Genomic DNA, 19,893 nt, shown 5'->3' with positions numbered 1-19,893 from the left:
CTCACGACCAAAACAACCCACTCCAAACCACCAACAAAAGTAGTTCTCATTTTGTTTCAGGTCTGATGTGATGTTCTTTAACTGATTTTTCACTGAAATTGTACAGCCAGTGCACAGAAAACAAAATGAAGAAGCTGACCTTGTTTGTAGGAATCACAGTCCTTTTCATTCTCGAGTGTAGCACCACTAACTGATTATCCTCCTCCTCCCCTTTCTCTGTTCAAAGGAAATTACTTTCCACTGGCTTTTTTTTCTAGCTGCCATGAGATTCATAAATTCCTCTGCACAGAGATTTCAGAAGGATTGGATTCAAAACCAGTTTTGTCAACAGCTATCTTGGAGCAGCTTTAGAATGACCCATTGATTGTCAGCTCTAGTCAAAACTGTGCTGCAAGGACAGCAGCACCAGAGCTGCCCATGCTGAGTCCAGACACAGCTGCACGTCTGCAGAGCATCATGCCCACAGCAGCAAGCCATGCGTGCATGCAGTGCCACCCAAATGCTGCCTGATGGATCCCTGGGCCCCAGGCCAATGTGCATGCAGGGCACTGTGTGAGCCAAAAGAGTGTGAACTCTGGGCTACAGAAGAAACTGCAGCTCTTTTGCATATGGGAAAAGGCACTGTGCTCCTCCCCATCCACTTCTGCTACCAAAATTCTGCTGAGAGATTATGGTGAAATCTCTTTGGGATTGGCTGCTTGACCTCAAAGTTTGGCCAAAATTCCTTTCCGTAACATGGAGCAAAGAAAGAGGAAGAGGATCTGTGATTATGGCTCTGGCACCCTCTTTTTGAGAAGAAGCAAAACTTCCCCTGGACCATTTCCTTTCTAAGGTCTTCTGCTGTAAAACGCCTCGGGTTGGAGCTCTCTAGAAACTTGGGATAGAAGCAGCACAAAGGCTTCCTTCAGTACCTGGACAATCACAGCATGCACTCACAGATAATGGTGGCACAACCGGAAAGTTTCCAGACAACTTCAGCTATGATGAAGCAAGGACCCCATCTCCATTCAAGCTGACATTTTGAATATATTTTACTCTTGGGGTTTTTGTTTTGATTGCCTCATTTGGGAGGATTATCCTACATGATGGTCAAGTCAAGTCAAGTCAAGTCAAGTCAAGTCAAGTCAAGTCAAGTCAAGTCAAGTCAAATGAGATGTCTCTGTTGCCAGCATTAACTGGAGTAGCAAAACTGATGTTTACACATCCCTCTGCCCTGGGAAAGACAGGCTGTGACAACCAGAGACAAAGAACTGTCAAGAGAATCTGCCTCAAGTGCAAGTGAACAGGAGGAAAATCATAAACGAGTGGTGGCTGCATCATGAAATGATAAAGCAGAAAAAGGACGGCCCAGGCAGGGCAAAGAGCCAAAGCACACTGGGACTGGCAGACATGTACAAACACAGACAGAGATGTAGATGTAACTCCTATTGTCAACATATATTTTTATAGGGATAATTTTAGAATACTTAACAAGGCTGCACACATTTTCAGTTTGGAAACACAATCTATTTGTTCACTCTTTTTCTATGACTGGACAAAGGGCAGTATTTATTGGGTGAAGTGTCTGACAAAGCCTTTAGTGCTGTTAATCACACCAGCTTCCTTGATATATTAAGGCTATTAGGACTTAACTAGATAAAGACGCATATGTTACTAAGTGAATCACCTTCTATCTGTCTAATGGAAACCAAGTGTTGATTTAAGTGGAGTCATCTGTTTAAAAAAGAAATTGAAATAAACCCAAGATTAACAGATGTCACAGAAGGGTCAATGGTGAGCAGTGTTGGATCCAAGGCTTTTAAAATAGAAACTTATATGAATATTTTAACTCACTAGAATATTGCTCTCTGCTTGGAAATACAGCATTTAATATATTTTTGTTTAGTTTTCAAAACTACATGCATAATTATCTATATGTATGACAGTTTCTGTGTCATTTAAGCATGTTCAGTCCTCTCCACCCCTAGGTTCCTGGGCTACAAAATGATGTTAGTGGATTAATTTCTAGATGATTTAAAATGCACTGTCTAAAACAGTCCCAGTACATTTATATTGGCTGGGTTGGTGTGGTTTATGTGTTTATATATGCTGTTCTCAAGTACTGGATGGTTTTAGTATTAATGGGATATGATTATGTTGAACCCTGCACTGGCCAATATAACTATTCAAAACCAGAGGGGTGTTTAAACACAACAACAAAAAGGAATGCTGATTTGTGGTTTAGTCCCAGACGTGGCTTAAGTTGAATTCCTGGCTGTGCCACAGATGCCACTGTGATACCTCAGGCAAGTCACTTCCTGCACCTTAGCTGTAAAGGAGGGCAACAATATTTTTCTTTCTCCCTTCCCTTCTCTATTTTGTGTGCTTAACCTGTCAGAGCAGGAGCTTTCATGCCATGATGGAAATAAGAAAGCTGCCACAGAGGTCCATCCAAAGGGAGGCAGTTGATCAAAATGTTACACCCATGGCATGCCAGGTCAATCACACTGTGCCAGCTGGGGCTGCTGGATGGAACTACTAAGTGGAGCATCATTTAGTTTGGGACAGAAAGAGAGCCTTTGACATGGGTTCACAGCCCTGTGCTAACTGCTGAAACAGTGGGATACTTAAAAAACATGTAAATTGTTGTAATCAACAACAGCGGGTAGGACACAAGAACAGAGATGGATTTGAGGAAACTGTATTTGTCCTCTTGGTTGCCTGAGCTCCAGGAGTGGTAGGTATATTCTGAACCATGTGCTCATATTCTCCTTTCCATAACTGCCTATTTTTCTTATCTTCCCTCTGACCCCCCCCAGCCCTAAGTAGGAGTCAGACAGCAAAGGCTTCTTCTCCTATTTCTCTTCCTGGACCAGTTTTGGTTTGCAATTTTTAGCTGAGGGTGGGGAGGGGTGGGGAGAACAGAAGGAGCAGATAGGGTGTCAGAAGGTATGGACATTGTGTAAGAAAGGGAGTATACCTCCCTTTTCTCTGAATCTTTTCCAAGAGCTGAATAGATTCCAACCCTGAAAAGACTGCAGCCTGAATAGAGTCCTTTCAGCTCCATCCACTTTCCCTCCCTGATACTCAACTGCAAATGAAAATAAAGTATTTTAATTCCAGCAAGATGACTCCAAAACCAGATCTTTGACAAGGAACAATTTCAACTTTAATGCATCTAATTTCAGTACAGGTCCATCCTATTGTATCAATTTTCCATTTATGGTGTACTGCACTCATCTGCAACACACATACCAACCCAGGAAAAGCAGAGATGATCTTATGGTCATTTTTTACCCTATAACCTATAAGACAGACAAATAAAAATTGTCTGTGTAGCATGTTGTGCACATGTGCTGTTCACTTAAATGCCTTTTCTCTAATCAGCTCTACAGGGTAGTCCATACAAATGTTCCACATTCTCCCTCGGCACATGCACCATGCATTTCCATTCCACATCAAATGTAAACACTCTCTTCACAAGAATGATGGAGGCTGCGTTTCAAATTTTGCTTGGGTTTATCTTAGAATGCCAGACAAAACAGGCTTTATGTGGTCTGATAAAAGATCAAGTCATCCCCATTTGCAGACCTTACATCCACTTGCATACCTACTCAAATATAAACACCACCAGCAGATTCCCAAAACAGCAACTAATCTGAAGATTGTTTAAAAGATTATTAACTGGCAAGGCATTATTTAATTCTTTCAATTTCCCCCCCTCCCCAAATTCCTAGATTTTACAGGATATATTGCATGTTAGCTAAAATTCCTCTGAGATAAGCAGGCATCTGTGGGATCACAATTGCACAGCTACTGCCAGTGTTAAGAATTTGTTATATATATATATATATGTGTGTGTGTGTGTGTATATATATGTATGTATGTACATAACACGTGTATATATGTATATGTAACTCCATGAATTTGTAAAGGTTTACACTCTGTCCTCAGCATTATGCTTCCCAACTGCTGTCTGCATCCAAAAGTGCTACAAATTTGCAGTAAAATCTATCAAAACTCACTTAAACAGGAATTGTGCTCTTTAGGAGTATTTTTTTTTCTTTTTTACTCTTCATAAAATCTGTAGAGGAATATCACAGATGAATCATGCAAATGAGTCACCAGAGCTTAATTAGTCATAGCTTTTAAGTACTAGCATAGCCTCTGTGTGCTAGCCTGAACTACCTTCAGCCAGTCTTCTTGAGAATAAAGATCATGTTTTGTATCGCTCAATTTCATTTTTCAGTGTTGAGGAAGTGAACACACTAATTTCCAGCAAATAAGCTGATAAGGTGCAGTTCTCTCACTATCTGCAGCTATTTATGCTGAATACTAGATTTCTTCTTTTTCTATATAATCAGATTTACTCTGATCCAAGAACTGAGGCTTTAGAAACAGACCACAAAACACAAGTGCTTGTAACACTGCTCTGCAGGCCAGGTAACTACACCTAAGCTACTACACCCAGAAACTCTCCTACAGGTTATAGAAAGCACTTAACATGTTATACTAAACCATTTCAAAATTTATGCAAAAAATGGACTGGTTTGAATTTGAGCAGTGATAGGATCTAATGATCTTCAAAGAGATAAAATTGGTGCTAACAAACAGATGCAAGTGAAGGCCACTCCAAAGACCTTGAGGTCTTTAGGTATGGCTCTGCCAGCCCTCCCAGGAACAGGGTACTGCTTGCACAGCCTTTGTAAACAGATCAGAACCAAGACACAGCACAGCAATGTTCCATGAGGCTGTGCAGGGGACCAAATCCAGCAGCAAGCAGCTGTATATAAAAAGCTAGGATAAAAAGGGTGTCTTGAACAAATTTCTCTGCCCCAGTCTTGTTTCTAATGCAAAGCTTGTAGCACAGTCTTAAAAATAAAAGCATAAGAAAATACATATGCATAAAATCATACTTTTCCTTTTTTTTTTTTTTTTTTTAAACCAACTCATCCCTGACTACTGCTTAAAGTATTAGCTAAACTGGAGTTTACATACAGACATCCTGTTTAATAATCCTCAAGTGAGTCTTTCTCCATGGCTTTGCCTAATCTCTCTTTCAGTTTGTTTCTGTTCTAGCTACTGAAGCTTCTGGCAGCAGTGAATCCAGCAAACAATTATTTTTTTGTTTTAGTTTTTTACTGCGTAAAAATTTAATTTTTTTACCATGCCTGAGAATTTTATTTTACTGTAGCTGGCAAGATGGGAAGTGCAGGACACTGGACACAGAAATCTGTAGTTTTCCATTGTTTACCTACTGAAATATCATCAGATTGGTAAGAGAAAAGCTATTAAAACTGTAAGGCTGCCTAACGACCTGGGCTGTTGAAGGATGTGCTTAGTTTTAGTCCAATTTATAGAAAATGGGCATCCTCATCACAAAGTTCAGCGCGGAAATTACTTCCGTATGCTTGTACTTCAGCATCTGGAAGAAGACTAAGGATTAAATTAATAGGGATACTTAATCTTCCATATGCCTCAATATTCCTCCACATCCCCCAGGTTATTACTTGTGCATTATTGCAAGAACTACATACAAGATTAATAACTGCTTGGTGGTGTTCGTTTTGATTTTTATTGATTTCAGGTATCTTTTAAAACTCCCAGCCAAACCCACAGCTTTTAGTTCCATTTCTCAGTATTGGGAAGGCAAATCCTCACACAGCTATTGCAGAAGCTGACAATATTTAATACCTGAAATGCCTAGTGCATGCTCAGCCTGTAAAGCGCTGAATATTTCCATGCCAGACACTTTCTTAAGCCATCTCTCCAAGTCATGATTTTAACCTTGCTTTCCAGCACTGGCCAGAAAGTTGGGTTGTTTGTCAGTCTTTTGCCATCAATATCTATTAAATTAAATTCAATTAATTAATTCATTACTATCCAATTAAAAAGAAAAAGAAGCCAAAATGTGCAACAAGGGCAACATCAGTCAAGCCTATTCTCATGTTTGCACTAATTGCTCTGCCGCCTTAGGAAGCATGGTAACTGTTCCCAGGCTACAGAATGACATTAAGACAGAGGAAAAACCCACCAAGGTTTGATCCTCTGTTAGATAATGCAGTTGTTTCACATGAAACTGAAAAACTGCCTGCACATGAAGAATTATTTTAGGTGAATAAGCTGTCAACATGAAACTTGGTATTTTTGAACTCAGAATGATGTAGATGGCATAATACTTTCTAAGAGGTTAAACTATCTAATATGTGCTCATTGGGTTGTAAGAATGGAGCTTTAAATAATGAGACATAAATAAGTACAGATCTATATTTTCATTTATGACAGAAATGCTGTCATAAAAGTAACATATCTATGATGCTGAGCAAAACTATGTCACAACAACCAAAACAAGTCATCTCAAAGATATACAACTTTAATAAACCTTAATGCTTCTGCCTAGCCATGACGAGGGAAAACTAAAATGTTGGCTCCTCAGGTCAAAGGAATGACCTATCACCTTTAAATGCTCTCTGCAGCATGTCCTAAACTTTTCTGCATTGAATGGGTTGAGAGCTCATCATTAGAAATGGCATTATTAGAATCTGCCTTTTGATATACTAAAAAAGTGGATTTATTCACATTACAGTAAGATTCCTCTGCAATGTGTAACTCAAGTTCACACATTTTCAAGCAAATCAACAAGATAAATAAATCAGATATGAAACCTTTTGCAATGGGGAACTGTTAATTGATTAGAAAGCAAGAGTGGAAAAGAGCAAGAATGAAGTCAGAAACTAGACCTAGACTTGTCAATGGTCATTCAGTTCCTTGGAGCTGCCTTCAACATGGTCCCAGTCAAGCTGGTTTCTAACACATGTATGTATAAAATCAATACTCCATTGAAACAATTACAGAAAACTATTTAGCTAGAATAAAATGTCATGCCATGTACATAAATGTTGTAAGATACAGCATTCATCACTTTTTGAAAGCCACCTCAAACAAGTCTTTGCACCTGTTTTTCTTTAAAAGTTAAACAGCATTCACTGCAAAAAAGGTATCAAATATTTATTATATCCTTACAATTTTACTGGCCTCTATATGTTTAGCAATCACAGACATGGTAGATGGAAGACAGGAAATCAAATCAACGTAACCAGAACTCAAAAGGCCTGTGAGAAGTACACTGCCTTCCAGCTTTGGCTTCCAAGATCAGTTCAGATTTCCACTAGTCAACTCAACAAGCACAACAGCACATACCTTAGGGTAGATGTTTTCATGTGATAGATTTGTTTTTAATTGATTTTAAAAGTGGTGCTATCTGCTTTCCAAGTAAATCTGAGAAAATGCAATGATGTCTATGTTGCTCCTTGGGTTAGTACTGGTTAGAAAATAAGGGTTCACCTTCTCAGCTAGAAGCATGCAAAATGTGTAAAAGCTTGGAATTAATATTGTCTTACAGAACTGTCTGAGTCACATTAAAAGGTGTTACATGTCTCATTACCACATATATCCTGTACAAATAGAAATCTCCATTTAAATCTCTACAATACAAAGTTTTGCAACTCCTAATAACTCCTAATGTTTCATGCAACTGAAAAAGATTATTACAGGATTTTAATTCTGACCTTGGCAATCCTCGTATTAATACTGTACTTACTGTCAGATACAGGAACAATTCTGAGTATATAAGAAGGGATGCCCAGAAAACTGCCTTGGATTGCTAGAAACCTTCTTGAAAGGCAAACTTTAAAGGGTTCTAGTCATTGCAGAAGACTAAGTTCCATTTTCAAAACAACTTAACAGAGAGGATAATGTCTACTGCTCAGAATGGTTTTAAAATTTTTTTGTAAATCTGGGTTGTGTTATTCTACTCTGGGAGGTCCACAGGCAGGACTTACAGACAGCTGGGACAGTCTGGTTTGCAAGGACAACAGGGAGAGTCCTGGGACTGACCACTTTTAGCCTTCACTGCATATTCTAGATGATTTTGTGCAGTGCCCATATTTGAGACTGAATTTCCTTAGGGCAGCCAAAGCAGCAAGCCTGGCTGATCACCTGAGAAGTGCAAACTGCGCCTGTTATAGCTAAATTAATGGTTGGCAAAAGGCTGAAAAAGAACAGATTAATGTGAAAATTAAAAAGTTAGCATTGCAGTCATTTATAGCCAAGCTAAAATTAGTGCAGTGAAAGGAAAATAGGAGCTGCAGGACACGGAATTTCCCAAGTGTGCTGTGGGCTTGCTCCTGGCTGGAGCTGCTGGGCACACCCAGAATTAAGTCCCTGGCAGGCAGCGCTTGCGGCATGAGGATGAAGAGTGCTGTGTGAGGAGGAAGGGCACTGTGCACACACAGCTGGGCCCATCTGGAAAAACTGTTTTTGATTTTGAGCTTGGTAGCAAGCCAGCTGTGGCCAGGTTCCTTGAGGGTATGCTGAATAGTCACTCACAGATGTTTCAAGGATGAAAAGAGAAGGCTGGTCACCGCAAATAAATTGATTTGCTGCTGTAATCCTGCTCAACCACATTCCCTGAGGTATCTGCACGCACGCTCTTGGACCACTGGCACTTGGCAGGGGACGTGAGCCCCTCTGGGTGCTGCACTCCTGCTGGTACACTCCTACTGGGCAGCCCCCTGCACCCAGCACAGCAGGACACCTTTAGGAGGGCACAGCACTTGCCACCCTCTGCTGTGTAAGCAACATAGAGCAATGGCAAAGTCAAAATATGCCATGATTACGTGCTGGATTTCTTTTCACAAAGGCCTACCAGGCTGTGCAGTCTCTAGTCACATTCACCAAACCACCTTTTCAGGGTCTTGCCAAAATTACAGCATTCAGCAGGAAGGAATCTGCAGGAAGGTTCTTGCAAGTGTGATTCATCCCTTTGGCTTTTGTACGAAACAATCTTTAGGTTCAGGATCACAAGCTGTGTATATCACAAGGTCAAAGTTTCAGTGCACAAAAAACTCTCTCCCTTAAATGAGCATACTCCTAAATTTACAGCAGAAAACACATTTTGCTGATGTCAATACTTGAATATTCAGGTTTTTGCCATAAAGGATCATAATTTTTGTAAATACACTGCTGTTTAAGCTTTTTATTTTAAAATATCCCTTTTAGGTGCCATCCCCACTGCACTGCTGGCTGTACATAGCCCTCCTCTGACTTACAGGAGATTTTTCAAATGCCTAAGAGGTATTTAGATGCTGACACTAGCCTGCAGCACTGAAAATATCTCCTCCTGCAGTCCAAGACTGAAAAATAATTTGCAAACCAAATGGGATGAAACTGTTTAAAATATGTTGTCACCTTAAAAACCACCTGATATCCTTAAAAGAGTGTTCAGCTCAGGAAGGATTTAACTGTATGTTGAAAGCATACCAAGCACCATGTACTTTATGGGAAAAAGAGGGCCAATCTCTGAGAGCAAAAATACCAAAAAATTAGCTTTGGCCATCATGTACAGCTGCAGCAAAAATGTGATTCTAGCATTGCCAGTGTGTTTTTATGTTAACCACTGTTTGCTGAGTCCAACTGAAATTCTCTATTTTTAGCCTTTCAGCTACTTTCAGATAAAATTCCTGCAGATAGGACTAGCTGTATAGGGCAGATAACATACAACTCTGAAACCACAGATGACCTCATACAACTGCAAAGAAAGAAGGGTCTGTTACTTAAAACAAGGCTAAAATTTAACCCAGCTATACTAAAATTATACAGGGAGTGTTTTACAGTCCCATTACAAGACATAAAAACCCAGTCACCATAAATTCACGGTGTACTTATTTGTAAGGATGTAAAAAAGAGTAATTAATAACCCCCAAACAGCTTATCTCTGAGCCAGTACAACACCAAGGCTTTCCCAGGCTCGCTGGAGATTTTACAAATAGTGCTGAGAAGCTGCTTTAGCTGCCATTTGAGAATTATTTGTCCACACTGAAAAGTCATTGCTCTTTGTCACAAGTCACAAGACATTTCTTAGTGTTCCACACTTTTAGTTGACATTATGGAGAGAAAATAAATAAATGTAATCCAAACTTTCTGGAAAGGGTTTCCATGTGTAAGAACACATATTAACCACAGATGTGAGGGAGCACAGCACAGTGATTCTTTTTTGCGCTAAATACACTCTACTTTCCTCTCTTCAACTCTTCCCCTGTGTCCCCCATATACCAAAAGAAACCAGTTTCCTTTAAAACACCATTATTTCCAGGAGAGTGAAGTGCAGTTCTGAGTACTGTCATTCAAGTTTACTAAAGTAATTCAGGAGAAGTGTGTAAGGAACAGGCATGTCACAAGTGAATCAATGCAGATCAGGGTGCTGGTTTGTAGTCCTTGGGATGTACTGCTCACAACTCTTTTGGTTTGCAGAATATTTGCTGATATTTCTTTAGAACAAAACCTTCATGAGGTTACCACATACTTCCAGCAGTGGAAGAAACACTCGAAAGTTTTTTTCCTCAGGAAAAAGTTTCAGTCTTAACAACTAAAGAACAGATACTAAGGTCCAATACATGAATGAAATAACTCTAAAGTAAAGAAATGCTTTCACTATTTCACCAGATCACTCTAAGAGATCAGTAAAAGATTCAAAACATTCTTCTTAACTCTTCCTTCCTAAATACCAGCATAGGAAAACCTGTATTTTCTAACAATGACACAACCTCTACCATGTCAATGAACCTCTACCTGTCATCTATTTTCTCAAGCACAGCCAGCATTGAAATAAAGACTTACAACGCACTTAACTGTTGTAATTATAGAACAAGTCTGATTTTTTTGGACTCATGTCACTTGGAAGGAGAAACTCCATTTATCATAAGGAATGAAAACCAGGACGGAACAAGGTTTGCTATTTCCCTCTCTAAGGAATTGTAGGTGGACTTACGTAAACAACAGAGCAAAGATCAAAGGCAAATCTTGGGGACTATAATATACTGAGTTATTAAAGGAACAGAGCCTTTTATCTATTGTGGAGGAAGGAAGTAAAGCACTGAGACATATGTAATATATGCAATTAAAAATAAAATACCCAAGTGAGTCCCAAAAGTGACTGAAATCAATTAAATTCAGGTTTCTTTCCTTATTCTGTTAAAGTGATGAGAACCAAAAATGCAATCTGTGACAAAAATTAGACTCCATCACCTGGAAAAGCCAGGCATTCAACTCTATTTTAAGCTGAATTTTCCTTCACATCCTATGAAACAAGCACTGTTCAATCACAAACCATGTCCTCATTCACTGCCAGTTCAACTGAGCCTTACCTTGTCCTCCACTCTGTTCAGCCTGGCACCAACCGTGTTATTTCCTCGATCTTTGCTTTTCTCTGTGGAACAAGAAACACTTTCAAATTAATATATGGAGGTATAACAAAATAGCAGCAAACCACAACAGGGTGTGTTTAACTAGCCCACCAACACCGTGTAACTGAACACCCTTACCAGGCCGATAGATCCGTTCCTTAAAAGTAGTTTTCTGTTTCTTTTTATAGCATTGGCCCACGCCAGGGCTTTAAATACCCCTGAGTTTAAGGCATTTTTAATCTTAGTTTTATGCTTTAACCACGGACAGCAAAAATGTTCCCAATTTAGTTAATGTTTTAGTTGCCACTTAAAAACAATCTGCCACTATGCAAAGGACTCTACAGCCAAGTTGAATAACACATTTGGTAACATTCTATCTTTTCCCCCCACTATAAACTGTACAGAAAGATGAGTTTGCAAATGACATAAACAGAGAGTTTTCATTAGTCAGACTTGTCACAAACAAATGTAGTCCTTTGTGCTCCATTTCCAGTGTCTTTTCAATGCTATCAAAGATCTATGTGAATATTACAAACTTCATAGGAACTCTGTTCTTAGCACACCAATTTATTGAATATATGGTGAGTCTCAGAAAGACTAGAGCCAATATTTTGAAGACTTCAGTGAAAGTAGGTCCTTTAAGAATCTAAATAAGAACAACCCTAATTTAAAAGTGTTGATGACTAAATATAATTGCCAATGCTTAATCTTCAGAGCACAACCACTTGGCATGGTTTAGAAGACTGGCAATAAAATGAAAATTACTTGAGCAAGTATTTTCCATTAATTATATGTTCATCAGATTAATTTTAGACACATTCTTTGTATTGACTTACCTGAGACGGAGATAAAAAGAGATGGCTTTCCTATGGACTGGTCCAACCTATAAAACAAAAAGAAACATTTTTGGTTATCAGTCTGAACCAGCATCTTCACCCTCTCTAGCTGGGGCAGGGAGGTCTCTTCACAAACAAGCAAAGTGAAGTTCAAATAATTTTGGTTTGTCCTGTGAGTGAAGCAGTTGCTCTATGCTAAGAGTAGCTTGAAATAAAAAATTTAGTAGCAAAATGGAATTTGAATTAGATTGCTCTACAGCTTGTTGAACCACTGTGAAGTTTTACCATGCCCATTTTCCATGTGCTCAGCATTGATTTGTCTTTTCCTTGTTATTCTTCAGCTTTCTTTTTGCATCTGTCATCTCTTAATTGGCTCTTAGGGGCAGTTCTATGAGAGCAGGTGACAGTATTGCACTCTCCAGGTGTAGAACAGCCCCTATGATATAAGGATTGCAGTCCATAGTCACAGCTAGCAGGGACTGAGGTAATACATCTAAGTCCCAATCATCAGATTTTTAAGCTTTTTGCCTTTTCCTCCCTGTGTGAAAAGAAAACTTTACACAAATGCCATTTTATATTCCCTAATTGTGCACAATCCTGTCAATATGGCACCTTCAACCCTGGCATTTTTTTAAACATGGGCCCCTAATTTACAAACATCCTCCTGCTGCTGTTCATGGGTACCAAGAGGGGCTTCACTGACATACCTCCTCTGCAGCTCCTTGATTCGCACCATCAGGTTGAGGTGGCCCTGAGAGTACTGCTCAATAACATCTCGGACATCGTAGGGCTTTCTGGCTTGCTGTAAAAGAAGAGACAAAAAACAGGCCCTTAAGTGACAAGGATGGACAAAAGGTCTGTGGCAATGTAGATGTTTTTGAAGAGTAAACAGTAAGTTCTTTTAGCACTGTGTAAATATGTGAGTTATTTTGATTGTTGCCATGATCACACATTTTTGGTGGAGTAATTCTGACAGTTCTCATTTCACGCACCTTTTCGTTACTGCAGGTCCGTATGCCTTCCAAGAGATAATTCACCAAACTGGAGCTCAAAATGACTTGGAGCTAAAAAGAGTTTATCTGGCACTTGGTTCAGAAGCCTGTGCACACTCTAGTTCCTTCTGGAAACAAGGTTCATACTCCTTGGCCACTGAAAAATATTGAGTCTTGAATATGCACAAACCCCTGTTTCTCAGTCAGCAGCTGGGGTTCACAGTTCAGGCCTCACCATGGGAAGTTGAAACACAGTCCTAGAGGAAGGTGCATGACTGATTTCCTCTTTCAGAAAGACTGGCTGAGCTTTCAAAACTGCTGGGAAATGCTGGTGCAAGAAATGCCCTGTGTCTGTAACTTACACCTCATACATGGGAAAGACTTCATCTGACCTACTATTCATAAAACAACTTTTGTGTAGTACAGAGGCACTAGTATCAAGATAAATGCAATAGTATTTACCTGCAAGACACCAAGACTGATTGGGAAGCAAGTTAATGAACATGCTGAAAGGTAGCAACAAATTAAAGGTATCTTAATCCTACATCTAGAATCTAGAGTCCTATCAGTGCCAGAACTGGTGTTCCCAGCACAGTAAAGACATGGACCTGTTAGAACAAGTCCAAAGGAGGCCACAAAGATAATCAGAGGGCTGAAGCACCTCTGCTATAGACAGGGTGAGATAGTTGTGTTGTTCAGCCTAAAGAAGAGAAGGCTACAGGGACACCTCATTGGAGCCTTTCAGTATTTGAAGGGGGCTTTTAAAAAGGATGGGGACAGATTTTTACAAGGGCCTGTAGTGACAGGACAAGGGGGAAATGGCTTCAAGCTGAAAGAGGGCAGGTTTAGATTAGCTATTCGGAAGAAATTCTTCAGTGTGAGGGTAGTGAGACACTTCAATGGGTCGCCCAGAGAAGTTCTGGATGCCTTATCCCTGGAACATTCAAGGTCAGGTTGGGAGGGACCCTGAACAACCTGACTGCATGAAGATGTCCTTGCTCATGGCAGGAGGTTTGTACTAGATGACCTTTGAAGGTCCCTCCCAACCCAATTTTTTCTATGATTTTTGACTCATTTGTTATGCTGTTTATAGAAACTCTGCAGATAATTTTCAAGGTTTTGTAAAAACCTTGGTAACATTGAGTTACAACTTCTCTTTTCTTGCATTTTTGAGAACATGGAAAAGAGTTTTCAGTGGTAGCTTCTAAGATACCAGAATCTGGATCCCTTTTGAAGTCTCAGAAGTATTTTGTCACCTGTACTTCAAAAGCTGATGTCTCTGCTCTGCTTTATCGTACTTCCCAAACTTCAGGATTTCCTAAACTCCATGCCATAAATACTGTTTTTTGCCTAAGCCAAAGGAAAGTAGGATACCATACAAAAACAAGCTGTGGAGACTGTGACATCTTCATGCAGTCCCCTGCACCTGCCTGGGAAGCCGTTCCCACATTTCAGGAATGACTCCTTTAGTAACATCACTTCATCAAACAAAGTTTATTTCAGCGTCCCAGATTCCCCACCTCAACTGCAAGCCTTGGGTGAATGTGAGACCCTCTCTAGTGAGAGGCTAAGCAGGACTGGGAATTGCTTCAATCTAACCAAGGAGCACAGAAGAATTCCCAAGCATCCCAACTGCTTACACACACATAAATCATAACTAACATTCACAAAGAAAGAAATATGATTCTGCCATGGCATAAGCCTGTAAATCTTTCCATGGACTAGCACTGTAAACATGATAATATTAACAAAAAAAATTATTGGATTCTTTTTGTACTATAAATAAGCAAAAGAGAAATCTGCAAGTTTGAAAACTGCAGGTTCAGAAAAGGTGTTCAGTAAGAAAAAAGATGCAGAGCTTTCTCCTGCCATCCTCATCCTCTGACACAGGAGTCTGACAGTAGCGTAAGTACTTCCCCACCTGTTTTTCATTTACAGGGCTGCTTCTCTCTCTTTAAAACAAGAATTTAAAACCTGGAGTAAATATATTAATGAGGCTAAACTTCTAAGTAAGTCTGAGTATTTAAGTCAGTACTGATTTTTCTGTAACTGTTTCAGATTGAAAGCTGATCTTCTATAAGAAAATACTCTTGCTGTTGACCATATAAAAAAACTGCAGCAGGCAGCAGATTAGTATGGAATAGACAAAAGCAGAAGCCAGTCCCACAGCCTTCTTAATTGCTTCTCTTCCTTACATTTGGTCCTCTACTAATTAAGCAAAACTCATGGCAAAACTCTTTTTAAATGCCTTAGAATTCCCTCCATCATAAATGACAGACTTAAAAGGCACAAAAGCCAATGCCAAACATTAAATGCGCACCACTGGCTGTGGCTGTTGTTCCCTAGTAACTGCATGGGCAGGGAGGCAGACCTGGGAAAGGGGAATCCAGGAAAGGGGAATTTCTGGGAAATGCAGCCAGGTAACATCAAATAAAATGGGTAAAACACCCTGTGAAGCACAGGACACTGAAATACACAGTTTAGTGCAGTCCAGTACGGAGATTAGAAAAGATTACACACATAATTCATATGAATCACATAGTATGATGAACTACAAGACTAAAAATGTAATATTTTCCAGGGAAATTGTAACAAATCAGGCAACAGTTATGTCATTGGTAGAACTGCAACCTGTATTTTTAATTTATGCTATGTATAGAATATTTGCCATGGTAAAAATAATTCCACAAGTTAAAAAGCTATTTTAGAAGAAAATTAATTTACTCAATTGGAAGAATTTACATGGAAAGAAAATTTAAGAAGTTTTCAAAATGAAAATAGGAAATCCGAACCAGTTCATGGTCTCTGTATCTGACGGATATCATGGTTGCATCTATGTACATTAGTTTTAAGACTTCAAGAAACATTAATCGTTGGAAAACACAAGGTTATTTACTCATAAATCAAGCTAATGGGATAACTGAGTATGGAAATTATTTTTTTTTCCAAAATTCATTTGTAACATTAGATTGTGTCAAAAAAATCTGCTTTACAACTAATATATAAAATTCATTTTTGGTAGGTGGGGTGAACAAAGCCTACAAAAGCATTCACTTCTAAGCCTGCTTTCCCTATAATCAATAAAATCCTTCCTTAACCATAAGTCATTAATCTTCACTGATGCACAGGACTTACTTGTGTTGAATGTGATCATTTGTATAGAATTTGAAACAGTCCTACAGACTTTACAAGAACATAAACACATCCATAAAAAAAGGTATTAATTCTTTATATCATGCTGGGTTCATGGGTTATTTATGGGCATCCTCCTAAGGACTATATTTAAACCTTGACTTCAAATTTAGCCTAAATTTCTCTCCTTCTTTTTAAAGAGGAAATGATACTTTACAAAGACTTGCTTTTCATGTCTTTTGAAAATCTTTGCATCCCTGTTTATCTTTCCTTTATTTCTTTTATTTATTTATTGAGATTTAAACAGGAAGGCTTTCCTTTCTAAGTGGCTTTTGTCCTTCTGATGCCATCACCCCCTGTTATTAACTGAGCCCTTTAAAAAATATATCTAGGCAAATTTAGGCCTACAGGTGTGTCCTGCAAACAGCTGGTATAGTTTAAGAACCATGCTGAGTTCATGCTGGGACCTATTTTGCAAAATTTTCCTCTTCCTCTCCTTCTTCCTATGCTGTCCTACTAAAAGGTTCAGAGGCATCTCTAAAACATACTACTTTAAAGTGCTGGCCTTCCTTAGTGTTCCAGCTAATTTTAAGTATGAATTGCCCAATGGACTTCAGATCAAATTGGGTGTGGTTTTTTTCAACAGTTACAGGAAAAAAAAATCTGAATTTTCTTTTTTGGAACTTATTGTTTACATAATTGTAAAGCTTAGAAAGAAAACACCTACTAAAAACCAGCTGTACAGAACTTTAAAATGCCAAAATATATATTTTTAAAATGCATCTTCTGCTTTACCTTATTTTTGGACATAACATTATTCTGCTTATTAGGAACAGTACAGTCATTACTTGGCAAATGCTAAAACAATTTAATTTATTATGATTATTTTATATGTATAGAACAGATTTACAACTTTTGATGAAAGAATAATGACAGTGGTAATCGCCTAATTACAGGAGAGATTTTCAAAATCATCTCAGGGCTTGAATTTCAAGGTGACTTCGTGCATCAAGTTACTTGGGTGCTTTGGAAAACTGTACCTTTCGTGATCTCCAAATTTCTAAGTTTCATCATGACCTTATATTCAGAAATTATGGAGAAGTATCAGATATTCCCCTACTTTCCTACTGGAGATTCTGCTTCTGAAGAAACAGCAGCATATTACTTGTACACAGGAGTAGATCCATCCCACTTCAGCCAAATGACATTTTTAGTTCTTTTGCAGCAGCTCATATGGATCCTTCAGGAAGGAAGAAGACTGCTGAGGAGAGATGGGAGACAACCCTGCCCAGGGATTTTGTAGATGGCCAGGACTGAGCCTTTTGCAGATGCAAAAGTGAGAGTACAACGGAGAAGCCAGATTAGCAACTGAGATACTGAGCACAAACAAGTCTCAAGTATGAACTGAATAGTCCCATTCTATTCAGTCAAATGCTTTTTCAGCTTCTATCAAATCATCTGCCGCAGGGGAGTCTCGTTTATTTGCCAGGTGGATAATGTTGCACACAGTGCTCAGGCATTTTCAAAATCTGTTTCTGACAAATACCACTTGGGAGGTAGATCTACAACGTGTGGATTTCTTGTCACTACGCAGTTTAGTTAATACCATGGCAAATATTTTATGATCTAAATTTATGAGAGGAATGATTCAGTAATTACCATGGAGCAAAGGATCACAATCAAGTTTTAGAATGAAAATAAATTAGATTTTAATGGAACTGGCCACATTTAGGCAATTATTCACACTGCAGCAGACACATCACTGGACTGGGCCACACCCCTTGCCCAATTTAAAGTGCTGACCAGCAAGTGCTAAAAAACTTCTCAACAAAATGACTATGAATATTATCTTCAAGTAGTTGAGACTGTGCCTTTCTTAATTTTAGTCAAATAATGATTACAAAGGCTGAAATGTGCTAGCAGAAACTTTTTGAAAGCCCTCTCTTCAAGAAAACTTGGGGCATGAGACATTTCAGCCTAAATGGTACTGATCTGAATACATTATACATATCTAAAGCAATTTTCTGACAAGCTCAGGCAACCTTAGCCATAAATTAGCTCATTAGTAAAAATTAAAATATTCAAAGTAGAAATTTGCTAAAGAATTCAGGAAATGCTTCTGAATTTCACAAGGAAATCAGAATTGTGGGATTGTAACAGCAGCAAACTTTGCCTTACAGATAGATATATTGGACTGCTAGTCATAATCATCATCCTCATGATCTTTTTGTTCTTAAATTTTGTAGCCTTCAAATTTGAAAAAGAAAAGACACTCTCCCTTTTTGGAAGGTCTAGATTAAAGGTGGGATAGCTTTCTGGTTTATTAGAAGCAGCAATAGCTAAAAAATAGATGTAGGCAGCTAAGCCATTCTCATCCTTTGCCTTTTCAGTTGTGAAGACTGTCCTCTAGAGATTATCCCTTATTGATTGATTTTAAGTAAGGTAATATATTTATTACCTATATATACATTCACCTGGTTTAAATGAAGCTGAAAGCAGTTGACATGTGTTTTTACTGGATTAATGAAACAGATTTTTAGAAAGTTGGCAGTCAGAACTTTTTATTCAGACCAGGAAACAAGGTAAATTAGCTACTGTTAAATGCTTATGACATCACAAGAGCACAGTGAGTGAAGTTGCACATGGGAAATGTATCAGTGAGGGCCAGAGGAGGAAAGAGAATCAGTATCTCACTAACTGGGAAGGAGGTCTTCTACTATGCAGAGGGGAGAAAGGAGAAGAAATGAGAAACCCTCCAATACACTAACAAATTTCCACCTCGGTTTCTTATCAGGACTTCATTATCATTGAGTAAGGGACAGAAACAAGGCTGAGGTAGTATTTTAATCTCTAATCCTACTGACTGGGCATGAAAGCAGCACACAGCTCAGAATTAATGGAGACATACGAGAATGTTTGCACTGCCAGAGAGAGACAGCGATAACAGAGGGCTAAGGGTCAAGTCCATTAGCAGAAAATAACATTTTAATTCAGACTGCATTTCAGGAGTTTAGCCTATTTCCAGTGCATCCATAGCTGACTAACCTGCTGCGAAACAACCGCCCTATTGAAGGAGGGAGAGAATAGTGGGTGTAAATCACCATTACTGAAATGAATTGTTAGTCTCTCTTAAGTTTCTAAAAGAGACAAGTGAATCAGGTGAACAAAAGGGTTTATTTAGAAAAGGAGCTTTCTATTCGCAACTCACCTGGAACTTTTTTTTGGCCACAAAATACTGCATCCTCCGAATCACCTTGATGGCAGCGCGGTGGTGCTCCCGCAGCCTGTGGGAAAAGCCAGGAGGGTCAGGGGAGAAAGAGCATCTCCATCCAGACAAGAAATACAGCAGGCTGCAGAAAACCCTTCCCCAAAACGCCAATGTGCAGTGTAAGTAGCTGTGATTCAGCACAACACACCGTTCTGCTGACCTTCCACACCTTTCAGGAAGGCTCTGAAAATCCAGGGTTTTTTGTGACCCACGCTAGGTTTGCACCCATGTCACAGCTAAAAGAGGTGTCCACATACCCTCCTTCTGTGTCTAAGCAAACCTCCATGCATCCCTCCCAGCTTCATTTCCACAAAAAAACCCCAAACTCTCAAGTTCCCGCATATCCAGCCATGAACAGCTTTTATACAATCACTCCAGTTTTTAGGACTTTTTTGGTTTGTTTGGGTTTTTTGACGTGTTCACTCCACAATTTCTATACAACA

The 19,893-nt window shown here is 39.1% G+C and overlaps 1 protein-coding gene across 2 annotated transcripts in view; it reads right to left on the bottom strand.

Annotated features, from left to right (window-relative positions):
- KCNQ1 (potassium voltage-gated channel subfamily Q member 1) overlaps positions 1 to 19,893 on the bottom strand; it is a 337,878-nt gene that overhangs the window by 97,154 nt on the left and 220,831 nt on the right. For both annotated transcript variants that reach the window (XM_074543319.1, XM_074543318.1), the window contains 4 exons: positions 19,391 to 19,466; positions 12,766 to 12,860; positions 12,059 to 12,105; positions 11,184 to 11,245 (listed from right to left, as the gene is read on the bottom strand). In XM_074543319.1, the coding sequence (XP_074399420.1) occupies positions 11,184 to 11,245; positions 12,059 to 12,105; positions 12,766 to 12,860; positions 19,391 to 19,466 (280 nt within the window). The remainder of the gene's footprint in view (positions 1 to 11,183; positions 11,246 to 12,058; positions 12,106 to 12,765; positions 12,861 to 19,390; positions 19,467 to 19,893) is intronic.

This window comes from Zonotrichia albicollis, chromosome 6 (genome assembly GCF_047830755.1).
Source record: "Zonotrichia albicollis isolate bZonAlb1 chromosome 6, bZonAlb1.hap1, whole genome shotgun sequence".
Taxonomy (NCBI): domain Eukaryota; kingdom Metazoa; phylum Chordata; class Aves; order Passeriformes; family Passerellidae; genus Zonotrichia; species Zonotrichia albicollis.
Note: the sequence above shows the minus strand (reverse complement) of the source record. Positions and strands in the feature narration are given on the sequence as shown.